Source organism: Argiope bruennichi, chromosome 7, assembly GCF_947563725.1.
Source record: "Argiope bruennichi chromosome 7, qqArgBrue1.1, whole genome shotgun sequence".
Taxonomy (NCBI): Eukaryota; Metazoa; Arthropoda; class Arachnida; order Araneae; family Araneidae; genus Argiope; species Argiope bruennichi.
In genome coordinates, this window is record NC_079157.1 from 80051757 (window position 1) to 80070163 (window position 18407).

Below are 18407 nucleotides of genomic sequence, written 5' to 3' on the forward strand. Positions count from 1 at the left end.
TAATTTCCAAAATATAGTTGTTGTTTTTTTCTTCGTGAGTATGTATATATTTAACCTTGTTATGCACTCTCACTTATTCAGATATGTATTTTTGATTTGATAGATCTGCCATACCAGCTTAACAGACACAGTTCGTTTACTTGGGTGTTTCAGTAATCACACCTCATTATATGACTGTTGTGAGAAGGCTTCTTCTTTACCAGATGACCATGTCTTTCATTTAATATTTTCTTTAACAAAGGATATAAAGTAATTAATACTATCCCTTTATTTTTTTATGTTAATCATATGACTTTTTTTTTCTTGTTAATGCCATTAAAACAAGCTTAATATGTTGCAGTTAGATTCATATGAATAAAGTTGTTAAAGTAGCTAATCTAAAATGTAGTTTCCATAGTAAATGTTTTTATTTAGCTTTTAACATTTCAAAAATGCTGAACAATTTAATTATTTAATTTACGTTTTTATTATACTCTTCTTAGTAAATCCTGAAAAATATTATTTTTTAATAATTCATAATATTATTAGCTCTAATGTATAATATATACTCTTGAGTAGTTATTATTTGTGTTGTATTTTCTTAATTTTAAAGATAGTTTGTCTGTTCTACTTATATATATGTTCTACTTATTGAAATATGTATCATATTTAAGACTTCCCTTCATAATCTAAATGTATTTGATACTTCTCCTTTCAGAACTGCTACTGTCTCTAGTGTTCCAACACCTCTCATTTCATCATGTTTGATTTTCAGGCTGTTATATGATACAGCTACAGATGCTTTTGATAAGTATGTTCTTTGCAAAATATTAAACTTTTTCCTTCTATGAAAAACTTTATGAATGTGTGACTTTCTCATTATTATAATTTATTCATTTCTGTTATTTCCTTGTTAAATTAAAATCTAAAATAAAAAGCTGATTGCATAATTCTTTAACAAAATTGAATCAATTATGTAAATATGTCTAATTTTTTCTACTTCTTTCTTTTTGATACTAATAAATGACATTTATGGTGTTATTCATTAATATCAAAATGAGACATGTAAAAAAAATTGTTTTTATGTTTATAAAGAGCAATATACATATAAGACAAGTTATAAAAAGTAAATGTTTTAAAAGTAGATAACTGCAGCACAGTTTATACTGTTATGTCTGTTTTAGAATTGGCGTTTAAATTGAGTAAGTTTTTTGTTTTTTAAATATTTATAAAATCCTTTTTTAAAATGTGTGCATCTTTTGAATCTTTGAGTAATTTAGGCAATTAAAGCTTTAAAGTTTATAAGAATTGAATTTAAGATTGAAATATGGATAAACATTTCATATTTTATTATAAATTATCATTGTTGTTTTTTATTAATAAAATATACTTATTATTATTTACTTGCTTATTTGTTTATATCATTATAGACCAAACATTCCCAATCTGTCAACCCCTCTGCATCGTGTCAGTTCAGAATCAAAGCCACAAACACCTGATTCGCCACCTGTTAGTTCCCCCAGTAGGCGTTCAGGATTTACTATGAATTTTTCTCCACCTGCTCCAGATCCTATGATAGTTCATCCAGGAGTTGTTGTGTCAATGCATCATTTACTTCCATCCATACGCTATGATGCCAATCCTCAAGTAAGTCCTGTTCTGCTGCAATAGTGGCAGTTAATGTCATGGAAAAGTCAAACTGTGTTACATTTTGTACAGCTAATACTTAATACAACTAATACTTAACTAAATACTTTTTGTAAAATTAAATCAATACAAAAAGTTTTGATGATAAATTATTTCATATATGATGGCAAATGATCATTCTATAGCAGAAATTCTTGATTGAAAATTTGCTTATTTGTAATGATAAATATAATGCCATAATACACTATTTACTTTTACCATTGTTGTTTTTTACATATCTCTACTCTTACAAGGACCAATCTATTGCAAATTATATGTAGTAGTCTATATTTATTATTTTGTTAGTAGTTCATTTATAAATGGCTGTATTTTTCTATGGCATGACTGGATTTTATTTTATTTTTATTTATTTACATTTTTATTATGTTATCAAAATTGCTATTTTCATAAATATCATTTCATTTAAAAGAAAACATTGAAATAACTTCATAAAATGAAATGGCAGATGAATATATGTGTATCCAGAAAAAAAAATCAACATTTTCAGACATATAGGTTTGAAGAAATCAAAACACTTTTTTTTGGGGGGGGGGGTGTATCTCATTGTGTTATAACAAAAGTTTATTACCATAGGTGATTTTTTTTTATTTCAAATTCCAATATTCATTTTTTTCTATCCTGCTTTCATGTTTGATGATGTGATCAGCTTTACTAACTTGTTGAAAAGCATTTGTAAAAATATTGAGGAATGTATATTCCAGAAATAAATTGTGCAACCTTTCTCTCTCCAAGGTTTTGTTAAACATCCGTCAAGATTTATCTTCTAACATTCTATGTATTTGTTTTGAGAAAAAAAGTTTTTTTTTTATAGTATTGATTATATATATATTTTTCATATTTATTAATGTTATGATTAATTGTATACTAGATTTATAAAAAGAGGAATATTTCATGTTTTTTTAAAAAATTTTGTTAGGGTTGTTCAATGTAATGAAGAACGTAAGAAGAAGAATATCTATTTGTTTTTTATGAAAGGGGGTGGGGTAGAATTTTTTTTCCACTTAAAAATTTTTTTTTACATATTCTTATTATTTTAAAATAATGATTTAAATCCGATTTTATATTTCACATTGTATTTCATTAATTTTTTTACACTTCAATTTCAGTTAGCTGTGTAATATATACCATATTTAATGTCAGCAGAATACCTATGCCACTTTCACAAAAGTAAATGCATGTCAATACTTAAATCTGATATCTATGCAGCATGGTATAATTTTTGCTTATTATTATATTTATGCAATTTTTAGCATTTTCATATTGTTAGTAAATTTTATTTACAAGTCACTAATTATTATTATTGCTTTCCTTGTCTTTACAGATGGCATTAACTCTCCAGATGTATTTAGCAGAAGTACTTCGGTCTTTAGTTAGATCTGAGAGAAATCAACAAGTGATGTGTGAATCAGGGCTTCCAGGCGAGTTACTCGCCCACTGTCACATTGCTTTGGAAAATGAGACTCATTCTCTTCATCCTCCACTACAATACATTCTTGAACGTCTCTCGGCACAATCTCTCGAACCAAAAGATCTTAGGTAAATTTGGAATAGCTGTTTTTCCAAACTGAACTTTTATATTTATAGTATATATATATATATGTATGTATATATATTTTTTATTCATACCTAAGAATAAAAATTTAAAAATGCATTGCATGTCACTCCTTATTCATGAGCTACTATTACATTACATTTCACTCCTTTCAATTGTGAACCCTTCCCCTCCATAATATGGTGAGAGAGGGCCTTATAGCCAAGTCTTGATTATAAGATTAGTGGATCATTGGTTCATGACTTATTGAAGATCAAAGTTTAAAAAATTCGAAATTTGATGTGATGTACAAGTTTAGAGAGTAGTTTGTCAGTTTAAGTATTGTCTTTGCTATCTGATTCGCTCTAAAATTATATGAACAATGTCAAAAGGATTTTATCAAATAAATTAAAACTATTTTAGCATAATTAATTGATTTGTTGTTTGAATTTGTGTGCTTATCATAATATATTATAAGAGTTCCCCAATATAGTATAAAAATAACATATATAATGTTAAGTTATCCACCATGTTATTCAAAATTAATTACTTTTCATCTCTGAAAAATCAAGATATACATACATACATATATATATATATATAAAATTCTTTACTTGATTTATTTCCAAGTAAGTTTTATATTTAAATCTGCAGAATTATCTTATTATTTGGCATATTTTATAAAGAATCACATTATTTAAAAATTATAATTGCAATATTTTTTGCACTTGTTATGAATGCATTGTAGCAATGTGCATTATTAAAATGTCTGCTGTATTAATTAAAACAGTTAAATGTTCTAAATTAACTAAGTTTATTTTTCTTATAAATTAAATGTTTTATGATATGTGCTTTTTTCCAGATTGCTTTTAAGACTACTTAGCAAGTTAGCTTGCTAATTGTCATTTTTTTTTGTACCCTAGATAATAATTTTAAACTTGTAATCAAAATATTAATATTTATTTTTTGTTTGAAAAATATTTACATCAGACTTACATCTTGCTTTGTTTAGTCTAATGCGCAAAAAGTTAATAAAATCCTGATATTTTTACACAAAATAAGCAAAAATAAATACATACGTTTTTAAAAGCAATATGTTAAAAAAAGTTACTCTTGTCAATATTATACACACACACACAGAATGCTTCTTTATGTATAAAGATTTTAGTTTTGTGTTAGTTATATATTTCAGAAATTTTAATATTTAAAAATATTTTTATGTATTATAAAACATTCTAATCATTCATTTCATTATTATTTTTTCAGAGAATTTTTACGATTAGGTTCACCATTATGTTGCACCCCCTTTGATGAAGATGCTCAGGACAATTTAAAATCAACAGGGAAAAGTGTACGGCCTGCAAATCATAGAGATGGAGGACCTGTTCCTCTCACAAGGGTTAAAACTCTGGTATCCATGACAACTCCTCGTGATTGCCGTCTCCATGGAACTTCTATAATGCCTCCTTTTGTGGAATTTGACATGAGTTCAGAAGGATTCAGTTGTCTGTATCTGCCAAGTATAGCTCCTCAAAGTGTTTCAACTCCTGCTGTTGTAGGAGTTGGCATTGTTGCAATGGGCTCAGATGCCTCAGTAATTGGTGGAATAGGAACTGGTAATTTTTTTTTATTGCTAATGGATTAAATATACAAAATTCATTAAAAACAGAATATATGTGTTAATAATATTTTTCTGGATAATTTTTACATATTAACATCTAAATTAAAGTATAGATTTCAGTTTTTTTCTTTTAAATTATGAGAAAATTAATTATTTATTATTAAATCAAATTATTTAAATTTTCTTTTTAAATGTCAAGATTAAGATAACTTTGAAACGAAATGAAGTTGTTAAATGCAAAAATAAATAAAAAATTGTTAAAAGATAATTAATAAAAATATCTTTTTTAAATATTTATTGAGAAATTTTCAAAATATAATAAATTATCAAAAAATATAACAGTTACCTTTTAATTTCCAACATTACCCCTTAACAAATCAAAGCAAAAAAGATTTCTGGATGACAATATTTGAACTGGAAAATCCACCTAATATATAGTTAGTCAGCAGCAATTTGTTTAGGACATTGGGACATATTTTAAGTTAATTTTTTTTTTTGACACTACAATCAATTTTAAGACATTATCTTATGATCTAATATATCTGCTACCTGCAGCAAACAGGCAAGTATTCAATTTAGCTAATGAAGTGAAAGTATAAATTGTAAACAAGTTAATGCATATCAGTTCTTTTTTTAATATGTGGATTATTTTATTGCTTGTTTGATCTTTCTAGATTTTTTTTTTTTTAACTTTCTGTACTAATTGTTCATATAAAAGACACAATAATGAAGTATTGTTTATTTGCACTTTTTTATAATATGCAGTCATTGTCAGATTGATACTCTATCTGATTATATATTTTTGATATTTTGGTATATAAATTTGAGAATGACAACAGTCTAGTTTGTTTATTCACACAGATATAGGGATTTTAAGTTACTTTCAATTTTAGTGATATTACGCCATAAATACTCTTGAGTGTTATTTTGTGATTTAAAGCAAAGATTAAATTTATTAGAATTGTAATTAAACTGTTTGTGTGATTGTGTAATACAGTATTTTCATGGAATGATTGATTACACCAATTATAATCTAGACTTCAGATCTAAAACTCAAAACAGAACAGACATCAAAAGTTTAAACATTTGTATTCATATACAACAAATAAGTCTATTCAAACATTTACTGTGATTGCACATCTGTTTTTATGACTTATGCAACCCGGATAAAAGTACAAATTTAAGATTTATTCTGAAATTTTCTTTCTTGTTAAATATTCCTAAGACTTGCCAGAGCATAATATATTTTAATTTGATTGTTTTCCATCAGACTAAAGTTAGATTTTTTCCCCCCATTTTTCTTAAAATTGTAGTGATTTTTTTTTTTTTTTTTTTTTTTTTGCATGTGCTTATTTATTTATGCTGTGTGCACTTCATCATAGCATAAATAATACCAATGGAAAAACAAACAAACAAAAAACATTATTTCTTATATGAAAAAATAATATTTTGTGTGTTAAGAAGTTAAAGAATGTTTTAATTAAATCTTTTTTGAAAATTATTTACTAGATTTAAGAAAATAATTTTAAAAATAAAACTTTTAAAAAAAATACACTTATGAATATACTAAAATGAATGTGTAAATTATTTTTTTCATGAAAATATCAAAACACACCATGAAATGAAACCATGAACCATTTGTGTATAGTATTCATTGTAGCTTGCTTTTTTTATCATATTGTTTTCAATACCCTTTTGGATTTTTTTATATTCTTATTTTTTTATTTATCTTTTGATTAAAAAAAAGTTATTTTCTGCTTTTTAATATATGTAATTGTAAAAGCATGTTTTCAAAAAAAAATATTTTTATTAATAGATATAGATATGTATATTTTATAATTTGTCAGTTGTTAAAATTAATTGCCATATTTATAATGAAATTAAAAAATTATTAAAATATTACATTACCAGCAAAAACATCTAATATTATAAAACTTAAGAAATCTAGTGCATCAGAAAGTGAATGAAGCATTAAAATTTTTAATTAAAATTTCTATTTTTTGGCCAAAAATTAAGAAATTTGCATTAGAATGAAGAATTGGATTTTTAATTTATGCATATAAAAATAGATAATTTTCTATGATATCTCTTTGTTTTACTTACACTTATCCCTCATAAATCAAAATATCTGTCATTAATGGCTTATTTCATTCGTCTTAGAATTATTTCAAAGACAAACAAAATAACTGCTTTAGAAAAATATTGCATTTGCTTTAATTTCTATAAAAAAAGTTTTTTTTTTCTGTATTATATTATTGTATTGTATTATTCTGTATTCTGTTTTATATTAGCATCTGTATTATATGTGTAATAATTTATTCCATTTTAATATTCACTGAAAGCATATTTCCCTTATAGGAGACAGAGTGTTTCCTCCTCAAACTGGTCTGTCTTTCTGTACTTGGATCTGTTCTGAAAAATTTAGTGATCCTCATTCAGATCCTCATGCAATCAGGCTTTTGACATTAGTGAGAAATATACAGGGAAGGGATGAGCAGTTGATCTGTCTTAGTATACAAATTTCGTCCAGAGATAAAGCATTATTAATTTCAACTACAGAAACAATGATGGATCAATCAAGTAGGTATTGACTGTGTGTGTGTGTGTGTGTATTCAATTTGTGTCTTATACATAATTGTAATGTCTGTATATACAGGTATAGGACAAAATAATAGGAGCATCCATTTAAAAATGAATTGTCCTTCAACCATCCAATAAAAGGCTGCCTCGTGTCGCAACAATGTGCTACCTAGGGGCAGTGAAAGGGTAGATATCAGTCAAGCATTTGGCAGTGTGAGAGTTGCATGAGAAAATTCTATATCTAGTAAAGCGTGATTATGTCCATCCTCTCTGATGTGAAAAAAGGCATGATAGTTGGAGCTTGCCTGGGTCAAGTGCCCATGTCCAGAACAGCCAACATTGTGGGTGTTTCAAAAACCTTTGTGTCAAGAGTTATGACAGCCTACACAAACCTGGTTAAGGTGTCTTCTGCAAAACACAATAATGGGCAAAAGTTGAAGTTGAAGGACCGTGACAGATGGGTGTTGAAGAGGATAATCACCCAAAATTGCAAGACTACACTGCTGTAGATAATGTCCGAAATGAATACCCATCTTTAGAACCCCATATATATGAAAAGTTGCATGTTGCAAACATTCATGGCAGAGCAGCTATTCCAAAACAGTTAGTTTCAGTACAAAATGCTATGAAGAGACTACCTAAACTGGACACAACATCAATGGGAACAAGTCATCTGGTCTGATGAATTCTCATTTGCATTATTCCAGACCACTGGACGTGTCTTCGTCTCGCGAACACCAGCAGAAGCATTTCATGTTGACTACCTGGTTCCAACCATGAAACATGGAGGGAGTTCTGTGATGGTGTGGAGCGCAATATCTTCCAGTGAATTGGGACATCTCGTTGTCTTGAGGGGGATGATCACAGGTGACCATTATCGAAGCATTCTTGCAGATCATCTTCAACCTATGCTTCAGACTCTCTTTCCGAGAGAACGTCCTGTATTCCAAGATGACATTGCCCCTGTTCACACGTCTCGCTGTATTCAAACATGGTTACATGATAATTATGCGGAGCATCTAACCTGGTGTCCTCAGGCCTTTGGTCTCAATATCATTGAGCCTTTGGTCTCAATATCATTGAGCCTTTGTGGAGTTTTTTAGAGAACAAAGTCTGTGCTTGGTTTCCTCCTCCACACACACTATCTGAACTCGAGATGGCCTTGCATGTGGAATGGGTGAAAATTCCAATTAACTTTGTTCAAGACCTTTATTTGTAAATCCCATGTCAAATGCGAGCTGTCATTCAGGCTAAAGGTGGCCCAACCCTTTACTAAATATAAATTTTCATTTTTTCACAGGTGTTCCTATTATTTTGTCCTATACCTGAGTATATATATATATATATGTATATATATATATATATATATAATCATAAGTAGGGCTGAATGATAACTGAATTTCATCATCGCATTATATCATCCAATATATATTAATATTTATTGAAATATCATGATATAATTATTTATTTATAACTATTTTAAGTTATAAATAGCATCTCTTGACATATTAACTGATTGAAACGACTCCAGATGAAAGGAAGTTTCAATTTATATGATAAAAATATTCATTTTCTTTTGAATAAAAATAGTTAGAAAAAAATTGTGTTAAAACACCTTTAATAAAGTGTGTTTTGGCAAATGTTTGTCTATCTGTGTCAAAGATAACTCAAAAATGCTTTGAGCTAGACAGTTAAGATTCGGTTTATGGTATTTTCTCTAAATATGAAGATTTTTTTATCAAATTTTGAATAAGATCTGTTCAGAGGAAGTCCATCTGTCTGTCTGTTCAAATATAAATTAACACAATAATTATAAAATAAAGAGAGTTATATAGAATATTCGGTGCAAAGATTTAACATCTGTAGTGTAGATTCCTGTCAAATTTTGAGCCAAATGTAGCCATGTATTGATTGTCTGTTGGTCTTTACTTTCAGAAAGATGTAAATGCAATAATTCAAATATGCATTGATTTAAATATATTAAACTTGGTATGGGATTTTGTGACTCCAAGTGCAGTTTTATGTCAAATTTTTGTTTCAGCTGGTTGAGAAAAACATGTCTAAAACACAAATTCGATTTTTGGATACTATTAATGCATACTTTGAATTAATTGCCAAATAAGTAGCCAAGAATTGCACAATTGATTCGGTAAAAATGCTAATTTCATACTAAAAGTTAATATTTCGTAACTATTGTATGCCTATGTCTAAGTTTTTATTTCTTATTTCTAATAGATTGATTTACTATATTTTGTTTAACTATTTCAAATAATTTTTCATGATCAAGGGAATCGATCCCTTTCAATATATTTCTTTATTGTATATTAGCAGCATTTGACAGTCAACTGGTTCATCAGAATTATTGGTTACATAAAATTTTAAAGAAATTTAATCTTAACACTTCCTCTCTAATTTAGCTTTGAAAGAGAACTGATTAAACTTCAATTAATCCAGTAACATGCTTACTGAATAAAAGGTACGCTCATAAAAAATATGAAGAATGAAGGAAAAGTCATTTAACATTGAAGTGTTGGATGCCCTTCAGAATACATTTCATGATTTATGTAATATATCATAGGGTTATGTATTAAAAAAAAATTTCAATTTTTAAAAAATCAGCATATTTTAGTAAGAAAGGAAAATATCAGGCTAACAGAGCAACAATAAATGCAGTTTAAAAATATGTAGTTTTTTTCTTTATTATTTATCATTGCTTACTTCTAAAATCAAGCAGTAATTGTAGCTGTCAAAATTTTCAAAAATTTTATTAATTGCATACTTTAAATAGAAATCTATGCAATATGGAAAAATAAAATTTATCTTTATTACTTGACATCAACAATGAAGGGAAAAAAATGTGGGGTATTGTTAGCAGCAATGAAAATATTTGAGATTTGAGTTTCATTTGCAATAGTGAAAATATTGTTGTATAATATACTTAAAATATCTTAAAAATTAATTAATCTAGAGTAAAGAATTTTACAACAAACTAAGCAGGTATTATTGGAAAGATTATTATTATTTTACTTTAATAATTTTTTTAATTATTTTTTATATTAGAATGTTTTTGAAAATTTTGACAAAAAAAAAACCCCTCCAAAATCATGTTTAACATTTAGTTGATTAAAATTTCGAAAAAAAAACTCCAAAATACAAAGAACGTTCGAACTCCAAAGTATACATCTTCACCTTTAAAAGTATATGTCTACTAAATCTGGTGCTCTGAGACAAATGCTTTGATTTGGTTGTTAATTTAATTAAATTGCATTCATTTTCTAATAAAATCTTTAAATTGCTAATACAGGTTTTTTGTATTGTATTGGGTGTATTTTAATTTATTGTGACATTTCTTTTTTCTTTGTATATGCTAGGCATTGCATCAATGTAATAAATTTGAGTTATATATATTTGATTTATAGGTATTTCTAAGATTAATTTTCTTTGTAATAACTTGAATTCAAACTCCATTTAAATATATATAGTTTTTTCATACTTCAGAGCTGACTGCAGCAGCTACTGAATCACAAAATTTGCTGAGTTAAATTTCAAGTAATCCCTGTTTGAAGCCATTAAGTTCAAAATGCTTTCTTGTTTTTTTTTTTTTCCCCTCCCTACTTTTAAAGGTTGTGAAATAAACCTGTTGTCTGATCAACGTGAGGAAAAATATTAATTTAAAGAACTCACTGCTAATTACCAGAAAACCCATTTCATATAAAAATACATATGTAACAATTTCAAATTATCTAATCACTCAAATTCCAGCTTCACTGTTACTTTAGTTTCTAAGTTGTATTAAGTACTCTTTTTCTCATGGAATCAAAATCTGAGTTCACAGATTCCTTTTCGAACTATATGAGCTCAGAATAATTTCTCATGTTGTCTTTTTCCTGCTTCTGCCTTATTATATGGTCCACTACATAGTTCTTGAAATGGCTTGGACAAAAATTAAAAATTAGTGTTAAAGAACTCAACAGCCCTGTAAATTACTTTTTCATTAGGTTGTATTCAGCGACTTTGACACTTCTTGTACTTATAATTTTAAAAGGCTATACAATTTTATTAAAATTTAGCTGATTTTTAGTTTATTTTTATATAGATAAATTAGTTATCATAGAACGTTCATTTTATTAAATTTCATCTTCTCCCTCTCACAATAGCTGGTTTGGATTGGGAACCAGAAGAACGAGAGGAATGCTGTGTCCGTGTATGGTGCCCTGAGCTTTTGCAAGAAGGACAATGGCATCACCTTACTATTATTTTAAATCGAGCGGTTCTTAAAAATAGTTCTGTCTCAGTTTATATAGATGGGCAACATCACAATACCCAGAAGGTAACAAAAGTTAGAATTTTTTTTCCGCTCTCCTTTTATTTTATTTTTGCTTATATTAAAACTGAAAATATAATTTTACATTTGGGAATAGCATTCAGAAAAATATATGTGAAATCTGACTTAAGATGAAGCATAATAATTTTATATTGAAAATGAATTTAAAAAATACTTCAAATCATTTGTAGCTATATGTATTTATAATTTGAACAAAATAAACTATAGTTTAATAACTGATTATAAAAGAAAAATTCCAAGTTAGAGGTAATATTATTTGTTCTACAGCAAGTATATGTTTAAATCTTTTATAATTCATGATGTTTGCTTTTTTTAATTGAATATTTTAAGGATTTGCAAAAATGTCTGTACACTTCTTAAAAGTCTCATTATATATCAGTGGTTTTGTCATCATTGATATTTACAAATAATTATTTGGCATTTGTAGAAAGACTGTTGCAAATATTAATTATTCAGATTTTACTTTGGTTTTCTAAAAGAAGCAATTGAATCTAAAAAGAAAAGTTTGATTTCATGACTTTTTGTTGATGACTTTTCTTTTATTAAAATATTTTGTTAAAGTTTTAAATTAATAAGGTGGTTAGCATTTGTACTTATAAAAATTGCAATCTAATTCAACAATAATGTTTATAATTGAATCATCTGTTTTTTAGTTGCACTACATTTCTCAAAATCCTGGTGGTGGTGCTGCTAATTTAACTGTAGCAACTTCTATCTTTGGCTTTATTGGTACACCACCTCAGTTTCGAAGGCAATCCAGATTATTATGGAAACAAGGTCCATGCCACTTGGTTGAAGAAGTACTCTCTCCTGTTGCTATTGCTATGCTATACCAATTAGGACCTTGTTATACAGGCAGTTTCCAAGCTCCAACTTTATCTGGTAACTAAATTTTATAGGACCAACTGATTATGCATTTGGAATCCATTTCTTATATTTTTTGCATGGCGCAAATTTAATGAGATAAATTCTTATATTGACTTGTCATGAATTCATAATATTGAGAATAATAAAACCTGGAGAATAAAATTGATGGTGTACTAACATCATCTTGTAATTATATCAATATATCATTGTTCTTAATTTAAATTAGAAATTCTATGGAGGACATAATTGGAATACACTTGGAAAATTCAGCTTGAATCATTTACTTGATATTTTAGTGAATTTTTGGTTTATTCCTAATTTTCACTGATATTTATCAGGGCTTATTTATATAAAATTTCTCTGTTATTTTAAATTTTAGAAAATTTACTTATTGATATTTGCATTAATATTCATGCTTATCTTGGATTCAATATATTGCTTCCATTATTATGAATGTATTAATTCAAAATAATGGGGTCTATTAAAAATAAAATAGATTGTTTTTGAATTTAAAATTTAGATGCAGATTTCGGCGGTATAAAAATAATAGTAAGAAGGATAGAGAAAATTGAAAATGTAGATAGAGGAATAATAAAAACAATACAGTAAACAGTAACTATACTTTGGGTTTATTGTAATGATATACAGCTTCAATTGTCCAGTTTATAAGTGATTTTGAGGCCAGAAACATGCATTCTTATATCAATTCATATTTTAAACAAATGTTTATTTTTAAGAAATACATTATATTTTTTTCAGGTGTTGATGTGCATCAACCTCTTGTAGCAGAAGAAAAAATTGTCTTTGGCATCAATGCTGCTGCTGTATCTGTTATGACTCTGGCAAAAATTCGAAGAGTTTACAGCAAGGCAGATTGTAGATCTATAGCAAAAATGGTAAATAATTGTTATTTGTTTTTGGATTAGAATTTAGAACATTCTTTGTTGTATATTAATTACCATTTCAATAATTTGGGTGAGATCTCGTCACACACACACACACACATTCATTTTTGAAGCATAGTATGTCAAATTGTAGAATTAAATAAAACTTAATTATGGTTTGTGATATCACCGTATTGTCAAAATTTCAGTACTTTTCTTTTGATGAGAGTTTTCTAAATGCTGTCATCAAACAGGTGTTTATCATTTCAACATTTATACCAGAAAGGACAATAATTTTTTGTTATGATTTACCAAAAAAGTATCATACATTTGATCAGAGACAAAATTAAACTAATCTAATTAATTAATAAACAATGAATTCAAACAAATATTTATAAATAAAATCTAACAAATATTTACAATTATATAAAAAATTTGATAATAATTTATATGTTTTATTGTGTGGAACTTTCATAAATTTTTCTTTTACTCAATTTTAAAAGAAAGTACTTTATGTATGTAAATGAATGTTTCTCATATATAATAGCTATTTTAAAAGTTACTTATGAGTGTTATTGTAAATATAAGTAACTAATGGGTCAGAAATAAAGATTTCTGTAGACTGTAACAAAAGAAAATTTTTGTCATATATATTATTGAAATATAGGATAAATATGATATTTCATTTCATTCTAACTTAATTAAAGTTAGATAATGCTGAAAACCTTATTACATAAAAAATTCCTATTTGTTATCAGATGAGTTGAGGGTGGTGGAGATTAAAGGATTATCTATGATTCCAAAGGGATTTTTTTTTAATTATAAATTGTTTTGCAAAAGACAATTTGAGAATAACTAAAAATAAGGGGTGGCTTACCTTTTCTCAAAACACTCTTTAATAATATTTGGGATTTTTTATTGACATGTTTAATACTGCATATTAAACTTTTAATTGTCCTGTACTAAATTATATGGGAAAAATGTCAGCTGCTGCATCAAATAGATGTAGCTGTATAATTATTTTAAATGACTTATGTTCATATGCTCTGGTAAATAAGAGTATAAAATTGAGTCATCTCGAGATTGCTAGTTGGTGGTACATTCGTACTTATTTATTGGGATGTACCAAGGAATACAAATGTGGAAAATTAAATATGGATAGTCAACTTTCACAACCATTTTGTTAGCTGAACTGTTTCTTTTCAAAAACAGTTCACAATTTCATATCTAGAAAGGGACCTGGAGACAGGGTACAAAGAAACTTTGGTTCAGTCTGCTCTTTTTGGTATCAGTGAACATATGTCCTCATTTTCACTACCAATTTTGAAATTAGAACTAGCTGTGATTTTTTTATCTGCTTTTGTGTTTAACAAGCAAAAATATAAACCTTCACCTTTGAATATTTTATAATTGGTGTCTGCACTTGTGAGTCTATCTGTAAATTGTATTACTACTTTGTATTGAATTGCATGAAAGATCTGCAATAGGATCTGTACAATTCTTTCCGTGACTAAAGATTCCTGTCCCCCTCACATTTTATGCTCGATTTGCTTTGAAGTTGAAAATTGAAACATGACTGTAATCTTCAAGAATAATGGTTTTGAATCGGAAGTATGAAGCTTTTGAGAATTCAGTCATATTCATAATTGATAATTAAGTAGATTATAATGAACAGTGGATTCTTGTATGACACAATTAGTCATGCGTTGTATGCATTATTGAAATCTCACACAACAGGAAATATATTATAAATGCATTTGTCATACGATACAATTTTCTATAAAGAAACAATCATTCTATTATAGAATTATAGTTTCTATAAATCTACTGAAAAGTTTTTTTTTTTTTTTTTTTTTTTTTTTTTTTTACTGAGCATACTAATTTTTAATAATGATAAACCCTTTTTAGCTTAGTTTCTCTAAAAGAAGAAAGTTTTTTTATGGAGTTTAATATCATGTTTATGAGCTTTTTCATCTGCTATTATTGCAATTAATTAGCACTTTTTTCTTTACAGCTGGGCATGTCTTCCCATGAAAATGCTACACCTATACATATTTTACATAATTCTGGAGGCCATTTAAGTGGTCCTGCTCGCTGCTTGGGTGGAATTCTTGTTGGATATCTTGGTATACATTCCTGCATAATTAATTTTCTAATAATATAATTTCAGGTTCAAAATAAAAATAACAATTTAATGTGTCATTTTTGTAAAATTTTAAGTTTTTATTGAGGTGTTTGCTCTTTTAGCGACTTTCTTGTAAATGAAAATTGAAACAAATCAGTTATCCCCAAAATAATGATTCAAAATCAGCAAGATGAGTGTTTTGAGAATTCAATTACTTTTGCAGCTAAAAATATGAAATTATCATGATATTTGAATGAACTTCTAAAACTAAATAAATATTACATATATATATGTGTGTCTGTGTGTTAATATGATTGAAAAGATATAATTCATTTTTATTCTTTAGGTATACTAATTGACCTATATTACTATATTCTACTTGCATCATTAGTGTTATAAAACTTTTATTTATTTCCCTAAAATAAAAGTATTCTTCAGATTCAACATGTGAACAAAATTTACAGATTTTATTTAGTGCTTATTTAAAATAAAGATATACAGCAGTTATATCATTGGATAATAATAAATAAAAATATTGCTGGATAATATTAAGATATAAAAAAAGATCAGAAAATAGTTCCTTCCCCCTACTTCAATATTCATAGAAGTTTTTCGAGTTACACATAAGATTCAGTTTATAAAAATGATTATTGAATTGTGCTTGCTAAGAGTCTGTGTATTTCATTTCTGCTATTTTGTAGTGTTTGGGATTCCTACCTATTTCACAAAATGCTGCATTATCAGCAACTTCAGAAATGTATTATGTAAGGAGCTTGATGTTTAGTTTAATTTGAATGTTTGGTAACTGAAAAGCCTTTAAGAGTATGCAAACCACCATTTGAATTTCTGTAATTTAAATAGAAATAGAAGATTTCTGAAATTAAATTATTGTTGTAATTGGAAGTGAATTTAGCAGCCAATTCTGTTTTATTAATACAAGCAGTTGCTGCAGTATGTTTTCATTGTCACATTTGAAAATGCCTGACCTTAAATATATCAAATTGCATTCCTATATCGAAGAGGGGAAAAAATATTTTATAGCGAGAAGTAGTTTCTGTATTTACAAAAAGTGCAAAATGTTATTTAACAATATAGAAATTGCTTTTTTGTTTCAAGAGGGGAGATTTATCAAAAATAATTTACTGATTAAAAAATTTGATTAATGTATTTTATCTGCATAAAAGTAATTTTTTAATGTTAAATATGTCTTGTACTGAAAATAATTAAGAAGTATAGGTTGCCCAAATGTTAGTAAAAAAAAGCACTGTTTGCTTAAACATACATTCATTTTTGTGATTCATTAAACATTCAATTTAGTTGCTCTTTTGTAAACAAAGAAGCCGCTCTGTAAAATGTAGTTTCCAAAATAGTGATGCCTCTGTTGCTTTATATGGCAAAAATGTGGCATCCAAAATTTTATTTATTTCTCATTACTATATTGATAATTTTGTTTAAGTACAAAGTTCTGATCTTAGATATTAGCTTGAAGAATTTTAAGATCATTAATTTCTTTAAAAATTAGCTTGTTAAATATAAATTTTGAAAAAAAGAATAAGACTTAAAATTTTGATTGGTTGTTTTCCATGAGTATTGAATCTCTTGAATTTTAATAAATATCCTAAAAAATTTGCTAACTGTTGGTGAAATTAATTACTTCATTTTTTATGGTTCTATATTGTATTCTCAAATATTTATATCATTTTTTTAAATTGAAAATTATCATTGAGATTTTTGAGGGGTTCAAACTACTCAAAACTCTTGTCAAGTTTGACAAAACTCCTATTCAACTAAATTTGCTAATTTTTCACAAAATTCTATGAAAAGAATCAGACTCTTGTTTACAATCTCTTCTGAGCTGTCTATTATTTGTAAATATTAGTAAAACTCTATAAGGAAGAAAAATGAAGAGAATGTTTTTCATCTGAGAGTTCCAAACTAATTTGCTATATAGTTAATATGATTGATTTTTTAAATAACAAGTTAATTATTGTAAAACAACTTTAATGAACTTATAATTTTTGTTGATCAACATTAAATCTAAAATTGTGATTATAAAAATTTTGCTTTTATTTTAATCAAATATTTCTGGAAAAAAATTCCAATTATGAAATTCATAAGAAATTTGATGGCTTTACTTCTGATTATAAATGAATATTATTATTCTACTTAAAATTAATAATAGTCATTCTTATTAAACCAGTATTCTAAAAAGTATGGTTTAATTTTATATGTATTTTCTTTTAAGCAGGTCACCTTTCAACAGCTCCCCCCCTCCCAAAAAAAATTACTGTCTTTTCCACTGTTTACATTTTTTGTTTGTTTGTTGTTGTTGTTTATTTTTTGTATGTATTATTTGTTGTATGTTGTATTTTGTTGTATGTTTTATTTTTAATTATATTCAGAAATATAGTTAATATACCTTTTGTATACACAGAAAAAAAGTCTAAAATTTGCAATTTTTTTTTCTTTGTGACTATGATATTAGCAATAAACTTTATAAACTTTCTCTCTATTCATTTTATTGAAATTCTCAAGCACTTTTAGCTGTTTTAAATTAATATCATTAATTAAATCTTAAAATTGTGAGAATAAATCAAATTACTTTTTAGTATCTGGCTAACTGTATTACTACTGTAGTCATTTCATGTAATAATGCACCAAACTGTATGTTCTAAACACCAAAAAATTATATTTTGCCTTGATGTTTGCATTTATTGATTGTAACATATTTATTTGAATAACAGTGAAAAATAAGAATGTTGAGATTT

General features: G+C 26.8%; 1 protein-coding gene across 1 annotated transcript in view; it reads left to right on the forward strand.

Annotated features, from left to right (window-relative positions):
* Positions 1-18407, forward strand: part of LOC129974870 (WD repeat and FYVE domain-containing protein 3-like) — a 103639-nt gene that overhangs the window by 27947 nt on the left and 57285 nt on the right. Inside the window, exons 16-25 of the mRNA XM_056087637.1 lie at positions 104-249; positions 698-790; positions 1410-1626; positions 3008-3222; positions 4484-4833; positions 7197-7418; positions 11576-11748; positions 12417-12645; positions 13390-13526; positions 15529-15640. Coding sequence (XP_055943612.1) covers positions 104-249; positions 698-790; positions 1410-1626; positions 3008-3222; positions 4484-4833; positions 7197-7418; positions 11576-11748; positions 12417-12645; positions 13390-13526; positions 15529-15640 — 1894 coding nt within the window. The remainder of the gene's footprint in view (positions 1-103; positions 250-697; positions 791-1409; positions 1627-3007; positions 3223-4483; positions 4834-7196; positions 7419-11575; positions 11749-12416; positions 12646-13389; positions 13527-15528; positions 15641-18407) is intronic.